Genomic DNA, 20590 nt, shown 5'->3' on the forward strand with positions numbered 1-20590 from the left:
TCCAATCTAAATCTACCCTCCTTCAGTTTGAAACCGTTACCCCTTGTCCTATCATAACATTCGCTGATAAAGAGTCCCTCCCCATCTTTCCTGTAGGCCCCCTTTAGGTACTGAAGACGAATGGTGTAGAAGCAGCTTCCACACTACTTACAGCCTAACAGAGAATTCATTAATTCCCCAGGAAGATCGTTCCATCTCTTTAGCAGCAGCACAGTCAGAACTAATGGGCAACTGCGCCGAGCCTGATGCAGGATCCATTTAGCCCAAAATTTAGTCTCCAGCAATGGCAGAAGTCAATAGCCAGGGAAGAAAAAGAACAGGGCAAGTTTATCTACTGTGCCCAAGCACTCCTCCAGCCTCCGGGCACTTTCAGCTCAGGGCATTTCTGCAGGCGAACACATTTTCTGCTTATTTATTAACTGTTAACAGACATCTCTACCAAGTTCTCTCTCTCTCAAATCAAACTGAAGGCAGCTCAATCTGCCATCCTTCCTTTTTATTTTGTGCAGGTACTTTGTACACTGCCCTTACTGTCTGTCACGCAATTGCTTCCATTTAAACTATACGTGACTTTCCTGGGCCTGAAACGTAGAAGGAGAACAATATCTCATTGTGGGGAACATGGGAAGGAGCATTCCCCTTTGGAGACAATGCGGTAGAGGATCGGTGTTTCACCCTGACACGCTGACCCAGCAGCAGTGGCTGCTCTGCAGTTCTGAAGATTTAGCCCTCATTCTGGTGTTTAAGCAAAAACATTGTTTTTGAGACCCTAAACACAGTTTAGAGCGATGCGCCCTTGAAAAATCTCGTCTTGATCACTTCTGAAAATGTTGGTGTTTGTTGCCATTGATTTTAAGGAAGGAGTTATGGATGAAAGAGCTACTTTCCACAAGGCAATTCAAGATTAGCCTATGGAGAAATAGCAACCACACTCTGCCCACAGGAACAATTAAAGCTTACAACATACCCACTCTTGCAGAAAGCGATTCATATTGGCAGGTAGATGGCAGCTTCGATGCCAGAGGTTGCCATAGGTGTTCAGGGTATTCAGATCATGCCTGAACACTGCGCTGGTTAGCAATATAGCCTGACAGCTGGCAGAAATGGAGCAGATGTAATGGACATACTGGGCATAGTACTGCTCACATATCCAGTATGTCCTGTGCACAAGGTGAAACAAAGGCTGGCTTCAGCTGGGAACCTCATCTGTCTGAGATCAAGTACCGAGGACATGCTGCAAAAGATTTCCAAGTTAGGAAATGACGGCACAGAGAAGCTGTGAAATTGGGCTTCGGAAAAATTATATGCAGTGAGTGAGTAAAAAAGGAGAAGATGTGAGGACTGGATATTCTGGAAAGGGGAGGTAGGTAAATGCATTTTTTTTAAAAGCATAATTTTGAGTGTTGCCTTTAAATCTTGTTTGGAGACCCTTTTTTTTCTAAAGCTGCCCTAGCTTCTACCACATGCTGCCTGAAAAGGTGTTTTAAGGTACATTTGATCATTGCATTCATATTCTGTGCTAAAACGTAATCCAGCGAGAGGGCTGGAGACAGCTCAAACCAGCCTTTCCCCAGTACGGCAGGACACAGATATTACAGCATACTGTTCCTCCTCCATACGCTCCGCATAACCCCTGCAGGCCTGGACTCGCAAAGAGGAGACTTCTCTGCAAGAGAGGAGACCTGAGGTGACCCCCCCCAGGCCCTGGGCTGCAGCCGCGGCACCCACCCTGGCAGAGCACACCCAAAGGCCCTGAGCCGGCGTACGGTACTGGGATACAGATCGGCATCTAGCTGATTCTTTAGTGCAAGTACGTAAGTACTTACAAAGTGCTGCTTTGAAGATGAAAAAAAATCACATTGTTACTTATTTTTGATGAATCCTCATCAGCATTTCAGGATTCTCCCATTTAATGTAATGGATTGCATCTTGCCTCGTGACTCATACAGCCATAACTGTACTTTACTGCCCAGTTTTAAACTCATAAGCTACATTTTACAGGTAGCATGGTGCTTTTGCTGCAGCTGCCGCGGAGATGCTCCTGGCAGGAATGGCAAGGCTGTGATACTGATCCATAGGGACCCTGGAGCGTAAAGAGGAGACAGCTGAGATTTGTGCATGTCCCTGGGCTGACTGTCTCTGCAGGTAGAGGTCTTCTCCGCTACAGCTGCTCTGGAGACCTTTCTGAAGTTCAGCAAGTGTCTAGCACCCCACCACAACCAGCTCCAAAAGAGCTGCGATGCCACCTTTGCGATGCAGTCCCCAGTGATAAAACACAGTAGGACCACCTCGGCAAAGATGAGCTGAAGGGGACAGCATGCAGGAAGGACAGGGGCATCCGCTTCTGCACATCCTCCCCCTACACGTGCTTCCAGCGGCTCACACAAAAGACCATTCTGCAGGATTTGGGATTGACTCAGCTCTACTTGCCCTGCTGGATTCTGTCAGCGTGACTTCCAGGAAGATCAGCGGAGATGGCCCCATGCCTTTCAGTGCGAGGGAGCAAAGGCTAACCAGGAGTGCCAGACGGAAGGACCAGGGCGACCCCAGGTTTCTATGAAGACACGCTGGTGTGGTTCCCTCAAAGGTGAACACGTTGGTTTGGGGCACTGGATCCCCAATTTGTACACAGGTGGGATTTCAGAAAGCAAACCTGACCCTCACAAACAACCCCTTCCACAAGTGAGTTGTCTGCAGGGGATAGAGAGTGAACGCTGAGCGCTGGCGGGTGCAGCTGTAGGTACCAAAACACCCTTGTCTCATTCTCAGGCTTTGCTCCAATTTCATCAGCCTGCAGATGTTCCTAGCAAAGGCAGAGAGCTTAGGGGGAAAACAAAAGCACCAGCCTGGTTTCCAGTCCCATGAAGCAGGGAAAGGCGCCTGTGAAACAGACGGCTCAGGATCAGGTTTATGTCTGACAAAGCTGTTTCTACCATCTGATTGCGCCCCAGTAAAATTAGAGGTTCCTAACCCACCTCTGAGATGTCATGCAAAAAATTGGATGGAAGTGAACTACAAAGGCAAAATAGTCTTCCTTTATGATGAAACCTCAGAGGAGTAATTAATTTAATCAGCAGACTTCAACACCGCCTTTCATAACCTGAGATGCACCAAGAGGTTAAGCCATAGGGGCCAAGTTATCTTTGTGACCTTTACCACCAGGAAAATTTACAAACAGCAATTAGTAGATTCGGAGGCCAAAAAAATTAACCCAGATAGAGAGCATGTAATAAACCTCTGGCATTTAACTCAGTGAAGTTAAAGCAGAAAGGCCAAGCTGCGCTACAGCCACCATCTGCAGCGAAGGGAATTAGCATTGATCGTCTCATGGGAGATTCGCAAAACATCACCTAGTTGTTATATACTGAGGTCATAAAAATGAACCCACTTATTTCATGCGGGATATAGAGTTGTTGGACAGTATTTAATGGAACAAGAGCAAACTACAAGTGACTATATAGATCCCTGATAAGATACTTTTTCACCCCATTTCGCGGTGAACCTTGGAACTTCTAGCTTGGTACCAGAGTGAAACCCTTTTCTCTCAATAGCACGCAATTAGGTGAATTACTTGGTATAGATAAAGTTGCTCTTTGGAGAGATATTACTTACAGTGAGACAGCACAATCCATAGGAGTGATAAAAAGAGGGGAGGTTCACATACCAGGTAAAGAGTAACAAAATTCTAACAAAGCTGGGGTTTGTTGGGCACACCCTCCCCCACCACAGCTCTTCCTGGATTAAAGTAATTCTTTATTCCCCTTCCCTGCAGATTTAATCCATTTTAAGATAAATCTTTATTGCTGTAATACAAATTGCCTGTGTTTGTTTATTCAGTAGTAATGCCTGGGTGCACATGAAGGGTCAACACCCGAGAACTGCAGAGCTGTAGGTAAGCCCAACACACCTTCGGGACACCTCCAAAGCCATGGTCCTGCTCCCAGGGCACGAAGCACCCGCAGATGCCAGCAGCCTAGTCTGGATCCAGAACTTAGTCAAAGCAGCTATTCTAGCACTATTTCTACAATTCCCACTCTAAATTTGTCAAGAAATGCTTTATTTTGGAAAAAAGCTAGAGTGGTAAGTAGAAGGAATAGGGAAATTACTAACAAGACACACTGTCCTAGCTAAGTATCCCTTCTAAACATATCAGGCAATGGAAAAAAACAGTACCACTCTGTTGCATCTTGTATTCACCCCCATCTAGAGTGATTTAGTCACACACCCTGCAAGAAAACCATGGGGTGCAATCACAACAGTAAGACCATCAGCAGCAGGACCATGTCCCAGAGCTCCAATGATATTTCAGTGCTTCGTTTTTAACGTCCTAAAGCGTCTCATTGAAACTAGATGCCTAACCACCCCACCACAAATCTCCCCATTGGTGCTCCCTGGTCTGTGATAAAGCCCCACCATCCATGTGCAAAACCTGCAATTTTAGGTCCCACCGCAACCCTGCAAGGCTTCTTTCCTTTGAGTTCATCACTTAAAACTTTTCAGATATCCTGTACGGACAGGAATTTCTGAAATCAATAATTGTCCCATGCTCCTTCACTATAGGCAGGGCTTGATGTATTTAATGGATTTAAGCCAATACTCATGACAAATCTGGTTAATAATTACCTTCTTCTGGCTGGGGTTTGGGTTTTTTTAAAGAAAGCACATGCTATGAAATAGCAATGTAACAGTCACAAATTCAGTGCAATACAAATGAGTGATGACTTATGTTTTGCTGCTACACAAAGATGAAGTCCAGCTCCCCAAACTGACCACATCACCATTCAAGCAAGTACACCCAGATCAACGACAGAGTCTGGTAGTGTCTGCAGCCATTCTCCCTTCTCAGCAACATAGCCTCCTCCCCTCTGCCACAGGCAGGGAGAGCTTCAGGTGCAAATCCCTCTGGGATGGAGAAGGAAGGGGAAGGAGTCACCCACCTAGTTGGGCTCAGGAGGACCACCTCCAAGGGACAGATCAGATGCAATGGAAACAGGTGCTGGGGGAAGGTTAGAGCATAGGCAAGGACCAGGCTGCAATTTAAGTGCTGTGGGTCACTGGAACTGGACCAAATTACCTCCGGCCCTGTCTTAGTACATCTGTTACCTCATACGAGTTGCACAGTCCCCACACTTGAGGAATCCTCCAGAGGATTGCAATCTGATGTGACAGTGGAAGTTTAAGTTGGCATTTTGAGAAGAACCATCGTCTTCAGGAACAAGCGCAGGCTTGGATTGCAACAATGAACCAACCAGAACAGTTTCTTCTGCCTTCTTCAGAAGTGTTAAAAACTGCATTTATCAATGTGTCCACCTTTTGAAGTGAAAGCCATCTATGGAACTGCTTCAATGATTTCCCCCCCCTCAATCTAGCTGGCTGTAGGGACAGTCTGATACATAGAGAGGACCCCCTTTAACACTAATACTATGTGTTTGCAGTGAGCAGGGTATAAGATTAATTGTAAAGTAAAAATGAGAGCAAATGATCCCTTCTTTCTTCAACATAAGGGGTGTTGCCCCACCCAGTCAACATTATGTCAGGGATGCTGTCCTATCCAGTCAACATCTGCGGCTACTGAACTCAAGGAGACACATTTGTGGGACACAGGGAACAGTACCATGATGCTAAAGTTGTTTCTTATAGGGGTATGGTCATAATGTAGGGTATAACAGGATTCATACTACTCTCAGAAGAGACCATACAGACTAGAGGAGTAAACGGGCTGAAGAACTCAGAAGCAACTCAGAGAAGAGTGGGATCAATGGAAGAAAGCCACTTGCACGAAGTCTGTAATTTGAAGTTGGTCAGAAACCCCAAGTTGACACATCTCTAGTGAACTGGCTAAGGGCTAAAGTCCCTCCTGCTGCAGTGCCCAATGCCTTCAGTGGGCATTTTCTCTTGGTCTCAGCAATATGTCTCCACTGCTCATGAAGCCTTCAATCTGCAGTACTTTGAGGACTAACAGCCTACCTCAAATCTGTTCTGTTCATAAGACTATTAGCCCCCAGGTCACACTATAAATTTAAGCATGGCTCCTGAGGAAGCCATGAAACAGCCTTTCAGAACAGCAGTCTTTGCACTTGCCCATGGCATACAATTCTTCATTTACCTAGACCTTAATAAAAGGTTAGCAGGAACAACCATGCTAACAGGGCAAAAAGTCTCTATCACTTGTTGCATCTGGGAGAGAACAGAATATTTAGGGTTAAGAGCAGCTTTTTTTTTGTTGTAATCATTAAAAGATTGCCTAAGAAGCCCTGCCTTGAAGCACCCAGGCAACTAGAACGGCACTTGTATGACCCCTAGAGGTCCCAGGATTTAGGTGAGAAACTGTCTCCACAGGAGGAGCTTTTGCAAGTTGCTGACTTTCACAGCAGAGACACCTGGGCCCTGGACTCATTCTCACCACCACCCTTCACAGCTCTCCTCCCCTTCCCTGGGGCAGGACCTCCAGGCTGGTTTGCTGCTGATGCCTCAGGAACCGAGGTGTAATGCTCCTAACAACACAAAACTCGCTGGCTTGAAGCACTGCTGAGAATTCATGCAGCTCAAGGGCGCTGTGCCAAATAAGCACTTGTCCAGCCCACTTCACTTGGAACCATGGTGTTGGGAAATGCTCTTTGTTATAGTTCAAACAACCTCTGCAGGATAGTGAACGTGGCATTTGAAAGCAGAACTAAGGCATGGTGTACCTGAAGGTGACTAAGTTTTGCCCGTATCTGCACACCAGGCCGCTGAGCTCACTTGCACCACACTACTGGTTCAGTGCAAGGGGGTGAGGGGCCAGTTTACCCTTGGGTTTGCAACGTTAGTGTTAAGACTTTAGGAAAAATTCCCATCCTTTAGCTATGAGGAACGAGATTGTCTCATGATCACCGTTCTGTTTCCAACTATGCTAAAAACACTAGAATAAAAGCAACACAAGTTTCACTCACCGCAGATATCTTCCTGGCAGTCATCTAGAGCATTAACACACTGAACAAAATGGGGGACAACCCGTAGGACACAACACCACATTTAAACAGCTCTGAACCATGTCAGAAGTGCATCTATCAATCAACTTCCTGTGAGAAAGTAGGTGAGCTGAACAGAAGGTGATTTGAATACACATGAGAGCCAGAAGGAACTTACGACTATAAAGTAGCCTAGAGGAAGCCAACCTTCCAGACCACCTAAGTGATAATCTCCATACTGAGGGCCACCAGACACATTTGAGAACTGACCAGAAGGGTGAGACGGGACTGGTTTACCAGCAGCACTCTGGGTAAGCTGGGACCTTTGCCCCTACCCCAGAACAGACCTGCTGCTGCAACACAGCCCCAGGGTAGGAGCTGGGTTTGACTTGCTGGTAGCCCACCCCTGGACACAGGCTGGCCAGTGAATGGGGTGTGAAATGGAAGTAGCTATACCACAGCAAGAATCTGGTCTGGTAAACTCACCAGTGCTGAACAATAGTCTCAGTAATTTTACATCTTTCACCTCATTTGTAGTTAGTTTTCCCCTTCTCTTTCCTCATCCTCATTTTGCAAACATCACGTAGCGTATTTTTTGCAACGCAGATGTGTCTGCTGCCATCCTCTAAACAACTTTGCCCTGTGGAGGTCACACCATCACTTTCATCACCATTGAATAGGGACTCCACATTCTAGCCAAATGCTTTATCTGCGAAGGGCTTTTCTGGAGCCCTAACCCTACTTTCTACTGGCTACTCCAGATGACATTACCATTTATTTAACTTTATTGTTAGAGTCCATTTTTGCTACAGTGAAACACTAACAAAAGGCACTCCCTGCCACTGCAATGTAGTGAGGAGCTTGGCAGCATTCAGCTCAAACTGAAAGTACAGAATAAGAGTCAGGTCTATTACTTACCTATGGCAGACTAACAACAGAACCATACAGGTACATCCATTAGTCAGTATCATTCTTTATTTGTTCACATTATATTGGCTCCAAAATTTCCTGCTAGCATGTTCTGAAGCATGCTAATGAAGAATTCACAAGCAAACAAAACCAGAATATGATGTTATTATACAATATTTAAGACCACTATTAATCAAAGTTATATTTTAGTGGTGACACATAGCAAGCAAATACCAAGTGAATCCCAATTTACTCATTTTATTCACTGTAACGCTCTGCCTACAATAATCTGCGTTACGTTTATGCAATTTTAAGAACCATGTTATTTTTTGGTCCGCTCTTCCTTTGCCAGCTCTGTCATTGCATTCAGATTAATGGAAACCAGTGCATTCTTCAAACGAAAGGATAATGCAGGACAGACTTTGTGGAGTGCCATCCCCAGCAACTCCCAACACCATAAAGAAAATCTTGTTTGATGAAGAGTGATATGAATAAAAATAATGGCATATAAAAAATCTGTTTCAAATTCTTTTAAAACAGAGGCAAAAATTTATTGCAAGTAGCTGTGTGAAGAACCTGGTAAAGATAAATGCTCAGAATGGCAGAAGAAGCAAATAGCAATACCTGTTCCCCGGAAAAATCCATAAATCTAGGTGGGTTACATAGAAGGTAGTACCAAATCACTTTTTAAATAAATGTTTTCAGCAACTAGATTGAAAAACCCTCTTTAAAACTGTAGCTGCCATTTCTTAATCTTGATTTGGGTGTTCTGGATGTATACTATATTGACATCTACTGTGAAGCAGGAGTGCCCAAGAAGTGACCAAGGCATAACAGTTCTGAGCAAAAACTGCATCTGGAACTAAGCACAGACCACATTCTCCACCCGTCAACTGACATACCTCCCCCAACAGCTATATTTGTATTTCATCCTGTTGCAAAGGTGCCCCTGGGTTGCCTTCTCAAACACAATGGCTAGAACTACACCTGGAGACGCAGCACTGTCAAGGCCAGCCAAAGCATCTCAGGACCCCACAAGGCCAAGAAAAGGCATGACTTAGTTCACCACGAGCCTGCTGCAAGGTCAGGTAAGCAGAAAGCTGACTGCACCGCCTGTGGGACTCGCCTTTGTGGCTGAGTTGGACAACTTTTGGAGTTCATACAATCTCACAAATCCCCACGTGTAGCCACGTGGAAGGATGGGTTAAACTAGTGCAGCTTGACAGAACAATTGCAGTGTATTCCTGGTGGCCTTGCAGACCTTCACTGGTCTGTGGAATACTGACTAGGAATCAAATGCACACAAGTATTTAGAAAGAAAGGAGTAAGAACATACCCGAGCTGGGTAATTGCAATTTGTTATTCCTTGCTGCAAGCAATGTAAAAACAGTATTGTTCACTGTCATCTTGCAGACTGGAGTTCTTGAAAGATGTCTGGAGACAATGAAGCTCTAATTTGCACAACACAAACTAGGTACAAAGTCCCCAGCTACTTCTTGTCCCTTCCACACAGCTGGACTTGTCTCTAACAAAGAAGATTTCTCCTTTTTAGTGGACTTCAGAAAGAGTGAGAAAAGAGACGTTCAGCTTGCCTTCCTCTTTTAATTGAGCTCTAGGTTACTCTGTCTGCAAGTACAAAAGAGGTGGTTGCACACAAACTCCAGAGGCCACCTTTGGCCCTATATCCTGTCACTGATGAAAAGATTTTAAGAATGAAAACAAAAGTTGACGTATTCTTTTCTTCAACGGGTAACAGACGTTTGTAAGAAGAAAAGATGGATTCTTACCAGTTTTATAAACAGAATGAAAGGAATTCCCTCTCACCCACACACTCCTTTTCCTGTCTCCTAAACAATCACTTTACAGGTCTTCCATTTCTCAAATTGGGACAGAGGTGCACAATTTGCCCCACTCCTGCACTTCTTCAGAAACAGCTCTCAGACACTTCCCATACTTCTGGCAGGGTCAGAGAACAAAGCTTTGTTAACCAGAGGACGAAACACGCAGATAGCTTACGATGTAACATCTGAATTCCCGAACATGGTAAAACCCAATTCTCTATTTCAAGATATCATTTACTGTCCAGGATGGTCCTTTTGAGTTTAGCCTGAATTCTCAGGCTGCAATTGCCACAAACAGAAACAGATTTCCTGGGGTAGCTAACGGCATCTCCTCCCTTTCTGCACTGTTGGAAACTCAACACCCCAATATCCCATGACACTTCATCTTCAGTTCTGTAATCCTGATCGTGGAAGAGAGCACAGTGAAGGCATCACAGGAGACAGCTTATATTTCTCCTTATTTTAACATTGCAACGACTCAATGTAAGAGGGGAGAGGTGATCTCTCTGCCAAGAGATGGTAACAAAAAAAACCTGTCAGCTCATTCCCCAAAGGCCTCTGCAGCATATAGATCTCAAACAGTATTTTTAGAGCATCATTGTCCTCCTCAGTAAATATAAAGTCACCCCTCTGCCTTCATGTTAAGCCTGCAGAGTTACTCAGACAAGTGCATAAATAGTTATTTTTCTGTTACTATAATCATAGCCATTCGTCATCTCCACATTTAATCTTCCTCAAAGATTACTGGATCTAAGCATGAGACACACAAAGGAAAGAGGAAAAGACCAGGACAGACAGAATTAGATCACACACTCCTGTCTCCACTCAGCACTGGGGTTGTCACGTACAGTTCTGACTGCTAACACACTTGGTTGATTTAGAGCAGGTTTTTTCTTACTGAAATAGCTAAATACAGAGATATACAAACTAAGCATAAGACCTTGGAGGGACACAAACTTCAGTCCCTACAGTTTAGTTAGGGACTCCTAAGCTAGCTTTAAACCAGCTAGCCCAGGTATGGCTGCAATAGCATGGACCTTGGGTCAGCCTTGTCATCAAAAGCATGGCTCTGCAGCAACACTTTGTTTTTACCCTGGAAAATTATCAAGTCCAAAGATGTGACTCTGAGGGCCCCAGCATGAGGCTTCACAGTTACAATTCAGGTATCAATTTCTATCAGCACGCACCATCTGCTGCTCACATTCTTTATTTGAATCCAGGGCTCTTACGAACTACAACCAGAGAAGTGTTTGTTACAAGAGCAAGAATAATATCATAGAATCATAGAATCTTCATGGTTGGAAAGGACCCTTGAGATCATCAAGTCCAACCATACGCACACAAAAAAAACCCCTACAATCTCTGCCACTAGAGCATGCCCTGAAGTGCCACATCTAGACATTTCTTAAACGCCTCTAGGGATGGTGACTCAACCACCTCCCTGGGCAGGCTGTTCCAGTGCCTGACCACTCTTGCAGTAAAGTAATTCTTCCTAAGATCTAATCTAAACCTCCCCTGCCGCAACTTCAGACCATTTCCTCTGGTCCTGTCATTATTCACCTGGGAGAAGAGGCCAACACCCACCTCTCTACAGCCTCCTTTCAGGTAGCTGCAGAGGGCAATGAGGTCTCCCCTCAGCCTCCTCTTCTCCAAGCTAAACATGCCCAGCTCCCTCAGCCTCTCCTCATATGACCTGGTCTCCAGACCCCTCACCAGCCTGGTAGCTCTCCTCTGGACACGCTCCAGCACTTCAATGTCCCTCTTGTACAGAGGGGCCCAGAACTGAACACAGCACTCGAGGTGAGGCCTCACCAGTGCCGAGTACAGAGGCACGATCACTTCCCTACTCCTGCTGGCCACGCTATTCCTGATGCAAGCCAGGATGCTGTTGGCCTTCTTGGCCACCTGGGCACACTGCTGGCTCATGTTAAGCTGGCCGTCCACCAGCACCCCCAGGTCCTTTTCTGCCGGGCCACTCTTCCAGCCACTCTTCCCCAAGCCTGCAGCGTTGCTTGGGGTTGTTGTGACCGAAATGCAGGAACCAGCACTTGGCCTTATTAAACCTCATACAGTTGGCCTTGGCCCATCAATCCATATCCACGATATGTAAATAAAGGAAGAGAAACACTTGAGAGTCACTGGTGATCCAAAGAAAAGGATAACAGAAAATAATTAAAACCAAAATGTAATAGTTAATAAATTCAAATAGCTATGAATAACTTTCAAATCATATTCTTGAAAGGAAGAGAATTCTTTAGTACTATCATATCTTCACATAAAACACGCTAGGGAAGTGCAAAGTATGAGATCAACACCATCATCCAAGCATGCAGCGTACTGAGGAGCACCAGCACAATAAAAACATCTGGGATCCACCTATGATTGCAAAGTTTCCCTTACTAGCCGACAGCTACAGCAGTTTGTTTGGAACAGAATGGCATGGGCACAATCTGAATTTTTAAGAAAGATATTCCGAGTCAGACTAAAGGTCTGTCTAAGCCTGGAAGCTGTCTCCAATGGGTGCCACCAGTGGGATGAAGGGCACCGAAGAACAACACGCAGTCATGAATCCCTAAGATATTGCTCTACCTTTCAAAACTTCATGACTGTATTTAGTAGTATGCTGATATATTTTTCTTCCATGTTTTTTCCCCGACTCTTTAAATCCACATATTTCATCATTCACAAATCTCACAAAACCTGTTGCAAGGAGTTCCTCAGCCTTCTCACATATTGTACAGACTCCTCCCCTGTCACACACTGTATATACTTGATGTACCCAGTTCCTATATGGGAAGACACAGTGAACAGTAACTCTCTAATTTCTGTATGCCACCCCTAAGCCTCGGACAAACCCTTGGTCATCAGTTTTCCATTCTGAAGACCCATGTTCTGAAAATTTTACCTTAATCTTTAAATACTTTGCTCCCTCAGCTTTTGGGACAATATTTTTTTTCCACAACAAAGAACACATCAGTTTCCTCAAACAGGCAGTGTAAGTGCCAAACCCTGAACCCCATGGCAAATGGGTGCAACCATTTTTCTGCACGGTGAAACAGTTTGTCTTCTAAAGGAGCTATTCAAAGTTACCCCGGTTGACTGGGAACTGATAATGTACAGGGAACACACTTGAGACTTTTTCCACATACTGAGTTTATTCTTGGCTAGCCACCCACTTTAGCTTTACATTAGAGCCTGGACTTTAAGGCTTGCATTATGTATGAGAATCCAGATAAGTTTACAGCATTAATTATTCCACACAAAAGAAAACCTGCCATTAGCAATTCAATACATCATTTACATCATCATCATCATCATAATTACAATTCCCTTTCTTCCAATAAATTTTGGCATAACTACTGCATCACTTTGTCATTTTGACTCATTGCTCTTAAGTTACAGCTCTACAGGTATGCTCCTATTAACTGCAACAATTATGAAAATGAGTTTTATCACATGAACTTTTGACTGGGATCCATTACAGTGTCATTCTGCCTCTCCCACTGCATCTAAAATATCATGGTTTCAAAGTTCAGGGTGCTTTGTAAAAGCAATTTATCTGCCTGCAGGCGTGCTTGGGGTACTAGCTTCTCACTTTACTACATGAGACATCTTCCAGAGCTCTATTAGCCTGAGAGAGTTAACAGGAATTAAGGCATAGAAAAGGGGGTTTTGGTGTTGTCAGTGACAAACACATTCACATACACTTAAGTACTAAGGTGTTGAGCAAGGAGTGTTGATTATGGCACTACTTTAAGAGCCTGTAAGATCATGCTTTTGTGCTAAGTAATGCACAGAGCAAACTCAGCATTCCTGTGAACAGTTTAAAATTTAAGTATTTAAGAGGATGCAAGAGTGAACAAGGGACACGTGGGGTGAACACCAGTGAAGGTCAATAAAATGAGCAGAGACAAAAGTCACAGCCTCCTATTTTAGCAGTCTCAAGTGGCATTTAAAGGCCCACCTTGCAAAAACGCCCAGGGGAATGAGACATCTAGGAAGGACAGGCGAAGTCCTTCCTATTAGGCTCAAGAGAAAGAGAATGGAAGATTTGCCCTCCAACTTGGTGAGGAAGAAGCCCTGGGAATCTGGCTTACTGGAGCCACAGTTACAATAGGGTAATATTCAGCAGCAGGAAATGATAAAGAGCAAGATCAAGGTAACCATCATATTCAGTAAGCTCAATGGCATTAGAAGTGAAAGGCACAGCAGATAGACATGTAAAGCCTATGAAATGACAGGAACAGTGATCAGAAAGGCCATAGCAAAAAGGTAAGTTAGGAAGATGAGCTAAAAAAAAAAAAAGGAAAAAAGCCAATGCCATGAAGGGATGATTTCCAGGAACTGCCTGAACTGACTCCTAGGTCAAATACACATTTGTTTTTCCAGGGGAGAGAAAAGGCTGCTCAAGTTACAAGGTGCAGAGATGCAGCCCTGTGAATACAGTGCTCCCTGCTAGGCTGTCTGCTCCATCGCTGCAATGCTCCACCCTGTCCATCCCCAAGTCATGGCCACCACCCATCAAGATGGAGCCCAGAGTGCTCACCCACCAACCTCATCAGGGCCACACTCCTGTAGTAAAAGGCAAGGACAGTCACTAACAAAGCCCTCAGCCGCGCAATGTCCCAACATGCTGTCACAGCCTACAGAATCAATTTGTTTATTGTTACAGAATGCAAGACAAAGATCTCAAAAGCACCCCTGTTCCAGAGCTCCACCAAAACAAGCTAACCCAGTATATACAGATTTACAGAAGGAATGTGTTCACCTTCGGCTAAGGTGCTTTTCCAATGATCAGCACGCTCATAAAAAACACCATAATAAAGAAAATCCACATGAAAAACCTGTCCATCACTTTTGCGACTTTTTTCCACTCAATTCCTTTGGCCCGATTTGCTTTATGGTCTCTAACACAATTAGCAATATATTCGATATTTTTAATCAGCGTTTTGTAACAGGAACAGCAATTAACAGTCTCCCTAACATTTTCACCATTAACTCCATAGCTTTTATTCAAATTTCCATTGAGCTTCTCCTTGAGATTGCAGTCATCCTTCCTATTGGAATGGTGACTCCTTACCTCTTTGTGCCTCCGCTGACACCCATCATCCCCCTCTAACTTACGTTCTTCTTCCTTCTCTCTTTTCGGACTTGTGCAATTTTCACCCACATCATAAACAAAAAAGATTTTTGACATGTAGTCCAAAATAATCACCTTGGCCCATTGTGGAACAGGCTTTGCTTCTGAGCCACAGTGATGGAGATTCATTATAATGATTGTCAATGCAGTGGAAGCTGTGATCATGGTCATAGTCGCTATGTAATACTTTCCTGAAACACAAAATAAAATCATATTAAAAATGCTACCCTAATAAAAAAAAAATCAATGCAGAAATAACAATGTGACAACATAGTGCTAAACATAAGTGCAAGCAAAACCATTTTTTAAATCACCCTGATTCTCTAGATACTTAGATCAACACTTAATTTACCATTTAAAAACAAAGATTAAAGCCATTAAAGTAAAACCTCACAGTCGTTACTGGCATGCCTTTATCAGATGAGTAAGTGACTATTGTATTAGCATTGTAAATATTTGCAAGCCAAAACCTCTGATTTCTTGAAATACATCCATTTAAAAAACAGCTTAAAAATGTTTATCAGGAGCCTTGCTCTTTTCCTGGTGTCTGTAAAACCCCAGTGTTGACGTCTTCACGTGGCACATTAGAAATCCCACTTCCCGATGTATTAACAAAAGTGGTGATACCGCTTTGTTGGAGCTACCCCACACCAGCAGATGGATTCCTTCGCGTTCACACAGGCCGGTGAACACCCAGACCTTGCTGGTGTCCACAACTCCCTTGCTGACAGCTGGGGCCAGGCACAGAGCTGAGGGGTGGCCCTGTTGCCTGTTGAGATGTGTTGGCTGGATTTTTGATCCCAGTTTTCAAGGGGGTTGGGAAAGGATGGTGAGGGAATAGAGAAAGCAGACTGAGGCTAGATCCTGGGGCTCCTTAAATTAGACAGCGTGATAGGAGGGTAGGGAAAGTACTCCAGAACAGCGAGTCCATATTCTAGGCAGGAATAGTTGCTGCTGGGTATTGGAAAAGCATTCAGCCCTCCTGTTCATTGACCAGTGTTCTGTCTCTGTTAAGCCATGCAGTTTCTCATATAAACAGTACTAACAAGAATAAAAATAATGAGATATGAATTATCTTAATGAAGCTGGAAGCCAGCACGGAGGCAACTGTGTTCCTAGTCCTCCAGAAATCCCACCGGGGCAGCTGGGCAGCCTCCTGCCGCAGGAGATGGAGCATCCAGGAGCAGGAGGTGGGTCCTGGCAAAAGGCAGATGGGACGGTGCTGAACACCACACTTTTCACTACACATCAGCTCTTCTGAACTCTCAGACGTAAATTAAAATTCAGCATAATGGATTGCCAGGCATTACAGTTCAATGTAACAATTGTTGGATATGTAGTCAGTTGGATATTAAGTCAGGATTGTGTTGGGTATTAAGTCAGTTGGATATTAAGTCTGAGTGCCCCAGCCAGGCCACCCAATCATCTGGATCTGACAGAAACATATCTTGAAACAGTCTGGTCTTATGCATACAGCTCTTGTTTACACTTTGTACCCTGGTTCTAACATTGTTTTCCATTACTAGCTTTATTACAATATGTGATAAAATAGTTTTACATTTCTAACTATATTTGATAAATAGAAATAGATAGGTAATACATAATTTAAAATAAACACAAAATAAATTTTAAAAGCTTCAGCATACCTGTAGAAATTCCACACACATGTTAAGTATTTCACTAGGTTTTAAAAAAGCAGCACCTTTATCTTCCCAGAAGCCATAAATTATGTATGGTCTCCCTGACATACAGCCCTGCTATTAATAAGCCATGTTTAAAGTGTGTAAAGCTCACCTATCAAAGGCACGTTTTCAGAGGGAGGCATGATCTCTGCAACCATCAGCTGAAACACAGTCAGAGCAAGCAGGACTGTAACACCCAGAGACACTTTTTCCCCAGAGTCTGCAGGGAGATAGAATCCCAGTGGGGCCAGGAAAGAGATCAGAATGCAAGGCAGCAACAGATTAAATATGTAGAATGAAGACTTCCTTTTCAAAATCAGTGTGAAGGTCACATCTGGATAAGGCTCAGAGCAGCAGCCGTAAGTGATGACATTCTTAACCGCTGGCATACCATGAATCTCCCATTCCACATCTTCTATGAAGTCAGAGAGGTCACCACTATCAAGAGAATTGATGATGTCTACCTGATTACCGTTATAGGTCCAGGACCCAAAGGTAAGGTTGCACTGCTGGCTGTCAAAGGGGAAATAAGATACATCCACTACACATGAGCTCTTTGTGATAGCAGGTGCATCCCAAGTGATTTTTCCATCATATCTCAACACAACATTAGTATTCACTGGTTCTGAAAAGTCATCATCAGCCCTAGAAGACAGAAAAGTAACAGTCAAGATCAACCGTCAAGAACTTAATGTGCTAAGGGGAAAGGGGAGGAAGTCCCTTGTTTCACACCATTAAAAGCATGCTTCTGAAATCATGTATTAATTTATCCTGAATTTTATTAGGAACTTACTATTAACTATTATTTACAGGTACCAGTGCCCATTAATGCCAAACATCAGTGCTGCTAAATTATGTTGTTATTTGTTGGCCATGGCTTCTTCAAACTTGACTACGAACAGGATGCAGTAGGATAAGAATCTATTCAAAGATGAAAATAACCTTCCAGTCACTACTGGCCTGGGAGAGCAGTCAAGGAGTGTAGCCTTTGTGTACCACCCTTTTGTGGACACACAATCTTCCAGAGCTCTTCAGCAGCCTCAGCAGAAAGCACTTAAGACAGCCAGGGTATTCAGTTCTCAGCACAGAGAAATTCAGAAGAGCTTTGCTGCGTAGCATAATCAATTGCCAAATCCTATCTATGGCTTTATTGCAAAATATTTAGACGATCAACAACAAATGTTAAAACAACAAACCAACCCCTTGCTAAGGTAAGGTAAAGTGATGCAAGTTCAGACTCTGTGGGTCAATTCCTCCTTCTACCCCCTCCCTCCCTCAGACAGATAATTCAAGCTGATTTTCTCCAGCAACGCTCACTTGTTATACAGGACAATATCTGGTCTCCAAACCAAATCGCTTGGAATCCTGATAGAATCCAACCCATCGTATTTATCTTTGTCCCATTTGAGGTACGCATCATACCAGCTTTGTCGAATCCATAAGTAAGCTGACAAAATTTGGTTCCTTTCATCCTGCACAAAAACATAGAAATATTTCTAGCTGAAGGTGACAAAAGCACATCCTAGATGCAGACGGCAGTTGTTGTATAGCTTTAAAGTAGTGCCCAAAGCAGGCCAGAATGCTGACAGGCCACAAGAGTACCCCTCAGACAGGTACATATGCCCATACACTGTATGGGGAGGTTATTTGTTTGGACTTTCTCTAGTCCAAACTTTCTTCCCCCCTGCACCCTCCCTTAGCTTTAATCACAGTTGTCTGAGGCTCCCAGTATCTTAAGAATTTCCTTTTGTGAGCTTCAGAACACCAAACAGCTAATGGATTCAGTCTAACGCCATTCTCTGAAAGCTTGGTGAAGCCTTGAAGTTGTAATTTAGAAATCACAAAAGTGATTTTCCATCCTCCTTCCCGACACATTTTATTTTGCCTTAAAAGCGTATCTGGCTGAAAGAAATGTATAAAAAAAAAAGTCACTGGCAGCTAAAACAGGGAGTTTATGTAGAAATTAATTGCATCTCAGAAAACACATTTGCTCTTTTTATTTGAAACTCGGTAAAAATTGCCTGGAGGGTGTGATACCAACACCTAACTACAAAAGAAGTCTTAACAATTCAGCAGCTCTAAGTTTGCAGGCTTATAATGGAAGTCTTAGTGTTGCAATCAGACAAGAATCTACAAAGAACTGGAGAACATGACCCTCCTGAGGAACCATTACTGAAGTTGTCACAACAAAATGCAAGTTGTTTTTCCTACTCCAAGCAAAAGGCTTACAGCTAGTGCATTTCTGCACATCTTTAGAAAAACAGAACTGTACTCTTACTCACCATGTCTTTAATTTGGGACAATGTGATCTGAAGGGTGACATTCAGTACTTTATCTGTGTCTTCCACTGGTCTTAGCGCATTTGAGTAGTCTTCAAACAGTTCATTAAACAGCATGTGAGCATATTTTCCTTTGGCTGATTCTACTGCTAGATAACACAGATTTGTTCAGTACATCAGATTAAGCACTGAGCAGTATCAGAAGACATCCTCTTTCCACACCTTCAAGTAGTATTTGCCATAACTGTATTTATCATTCGCATACTAGATCATCATTTAGTGTGGAGAAGAAGTAAACCTGATGAAGCTATTTAAATGAAGACAGCTTTCATCTGTAGTAAATGAATAGCTAAGCCTAGCTTTTCACACCCACTGAAAAAAACCCAACACTCTGCATCCAGAGATTCCTGCCTTTTTTTGAATGTAAATGTCATTATCTTTATTTTATTGATCTTTTACATAGGCACAGAGATTATTGACTTACAGTCACACAACTGCCATGCTAAAATTAGAAGCGAAGTCTGAAGTCAAGCCTGCTCCCGGGCTAGCGACTGGCGATATCTCCCTAAATGCAGCACTGATTCCTGCTACTTTGAGAATTTACCCCCACCCTTTTTTTTTTTTTTTAAACTACCACTTGGAAAAAGCCTGAGCTGCTTTTCTTCACAAACCAGCAATTGCATGTTGTCTGAACACATCCTTGGACTAACATCTTCCCCAAACCATGTATTTGGGGATGCTTCTTGCTATCCAGACTTAACCACTAAGGATAATCCGCTGAAACTTTAGATTTTAACTGACACTTTTGCTGTTCCACACTGTTTTGTGCATTACAGTTTCTCTAGGCAGTGTCTATGTTACCTTTATATAGATTCACACATTCTTGCAAGCAAAGGGCAAGGACAGTAACACAAGACTTGCACAAATGCCATCTGGCACTACGTAGGAAGCAAGTGCTTTGGCACACATCACTCTCAGGTGACTCACAGTGACTTCCTGGACTAATCAGAGTTCAAAGCAAACCCTTCTGATTAAAAAGAAATCCTAACAAATCAAAGAGTCGCAAAGAGCAATTAAGTTCTGTATGTACATAATCATTCTTTTTGTCTATGCATCACTAAGACAAAGTAAAACAAAACAGATGAAAGACTTCCAGAGCTCAACTGTGTAAGACACACCAGGACACCAGCTCCTGAATAAAACAAACCTCAACGCAACGTTTAGCTATCGAGCAGTATTCTCACCTTGCAGTATCGCTGCTGCAAACAGCAACCACAGAGAGATGTAAGAGGGCAGGCCATTTCTCTTCATTTCTGGACCTTAAATAAAACTGTTCACCCAAGGGCACAAAAATGTTTATCACTATCCAAAACTAACAAAAAAAATAATCAAGCTGCACAGCAATATAAAGATGCTGAGGCACTGATGAGCTGCTAGAAGCAACTCAGTCCTCCCTCAGCAGCTGTCAGAGTCCTAGAGTGATGGATGGTCTTTGTCCCTGCCACCACCTGGGGCTGTGATCAACCCTCCCTCGTAACTTGAGAGCTGCCTGCTCTGAAGCTAATGCTGAGAGAGAAGACAAACGGATGGGATATCAGTAGGAAAATTGTATTCCATTGCATTTTTTTACTACAAATATGAGATTTTGTCCAATTTATGAAGAGCCCTTTTAGAGTTCTTTGGTGGGCCACGTTTTTGCTGCCCCTACGTTCAGCAGTAGCTTGCTCAGAACCAGTTCTGTGGAACTCGTGTACCCTCACAAAAAAGTCATCTGCCTCAGTACTTTAAT

The 20590-nt window shown here is 43.5% G+C and overlaps 1 protein-coding gene across 1 annotated transcript; it reads right to left on the reverse strand.

Moving 5' to 3' along the window:
• Positions 1-14474: 14474 nt before the first annotated feature.
• Positions 14475-20236, reverse strand: CHRNA9 (cholinergic receptor nicotinic alpha 9 subunit). The gene is made up of 5 exons (XM_054203037.1): positions 20046-20236; positions 18805-18950; positions 17840-17994; positions 16635-17167; positions 14475-15031 (listed from the first exon to the last, which is right to left on the reverse strand). Exons 1-5 carry the CDS (start codon positions 20110-20112, stop codon positions 14475-14477), a joined length of 1458 nt encoding a protein of 485 aa, XP_054059012.1. The 5' UTR covers positions 20113-20236.
• Between the last annotated feature and the right edge of the window lie 354 nt (positions 20237-20590).

The sequence above is a fragment of the Rissa tridactyla genome, chromosome 5 (genome assembly GCF_028500815.1).
Source record: "Rissa tridactyla isolate bRisTri1 chromosome 5, bRisTri1.patW.cur.20221130, whole genome shotgun sequence".
In the NCBI taxonomy this organism is placed as follows: domain Eukaryota; kingdom Metazoa; phylum Chordata; class Aves; order Charadriiformes; family Laridae; genus Rissa; species Rissa tridactyla.

Excerpts from the sequence above, each read along its gene's own strand:
- CHRNA9 (XM_054203037.1), bottom strand. The coding sequence starts at position 20,112 with ATGAAGAGAAATGGCCTGCCCTCTTACATCTCTCTGTGGTTGCTGTTT. Across the intron at positions 18,951-20,045 it reads TGCAGCAGCGATACTGCAAG|CAGTAGAATCAGCCAAAGGA; the intron begins GTGAGAATACTG and ends TGTGTTATCTAG. Across the intron at positions 17,168-17,839 it reads GATATTGTCCTGTATAACAA|GGCTGATGATGACTTTTCAG; the intron begins GTGAGCGTTGCT and ends TCTGTCTTCTAG.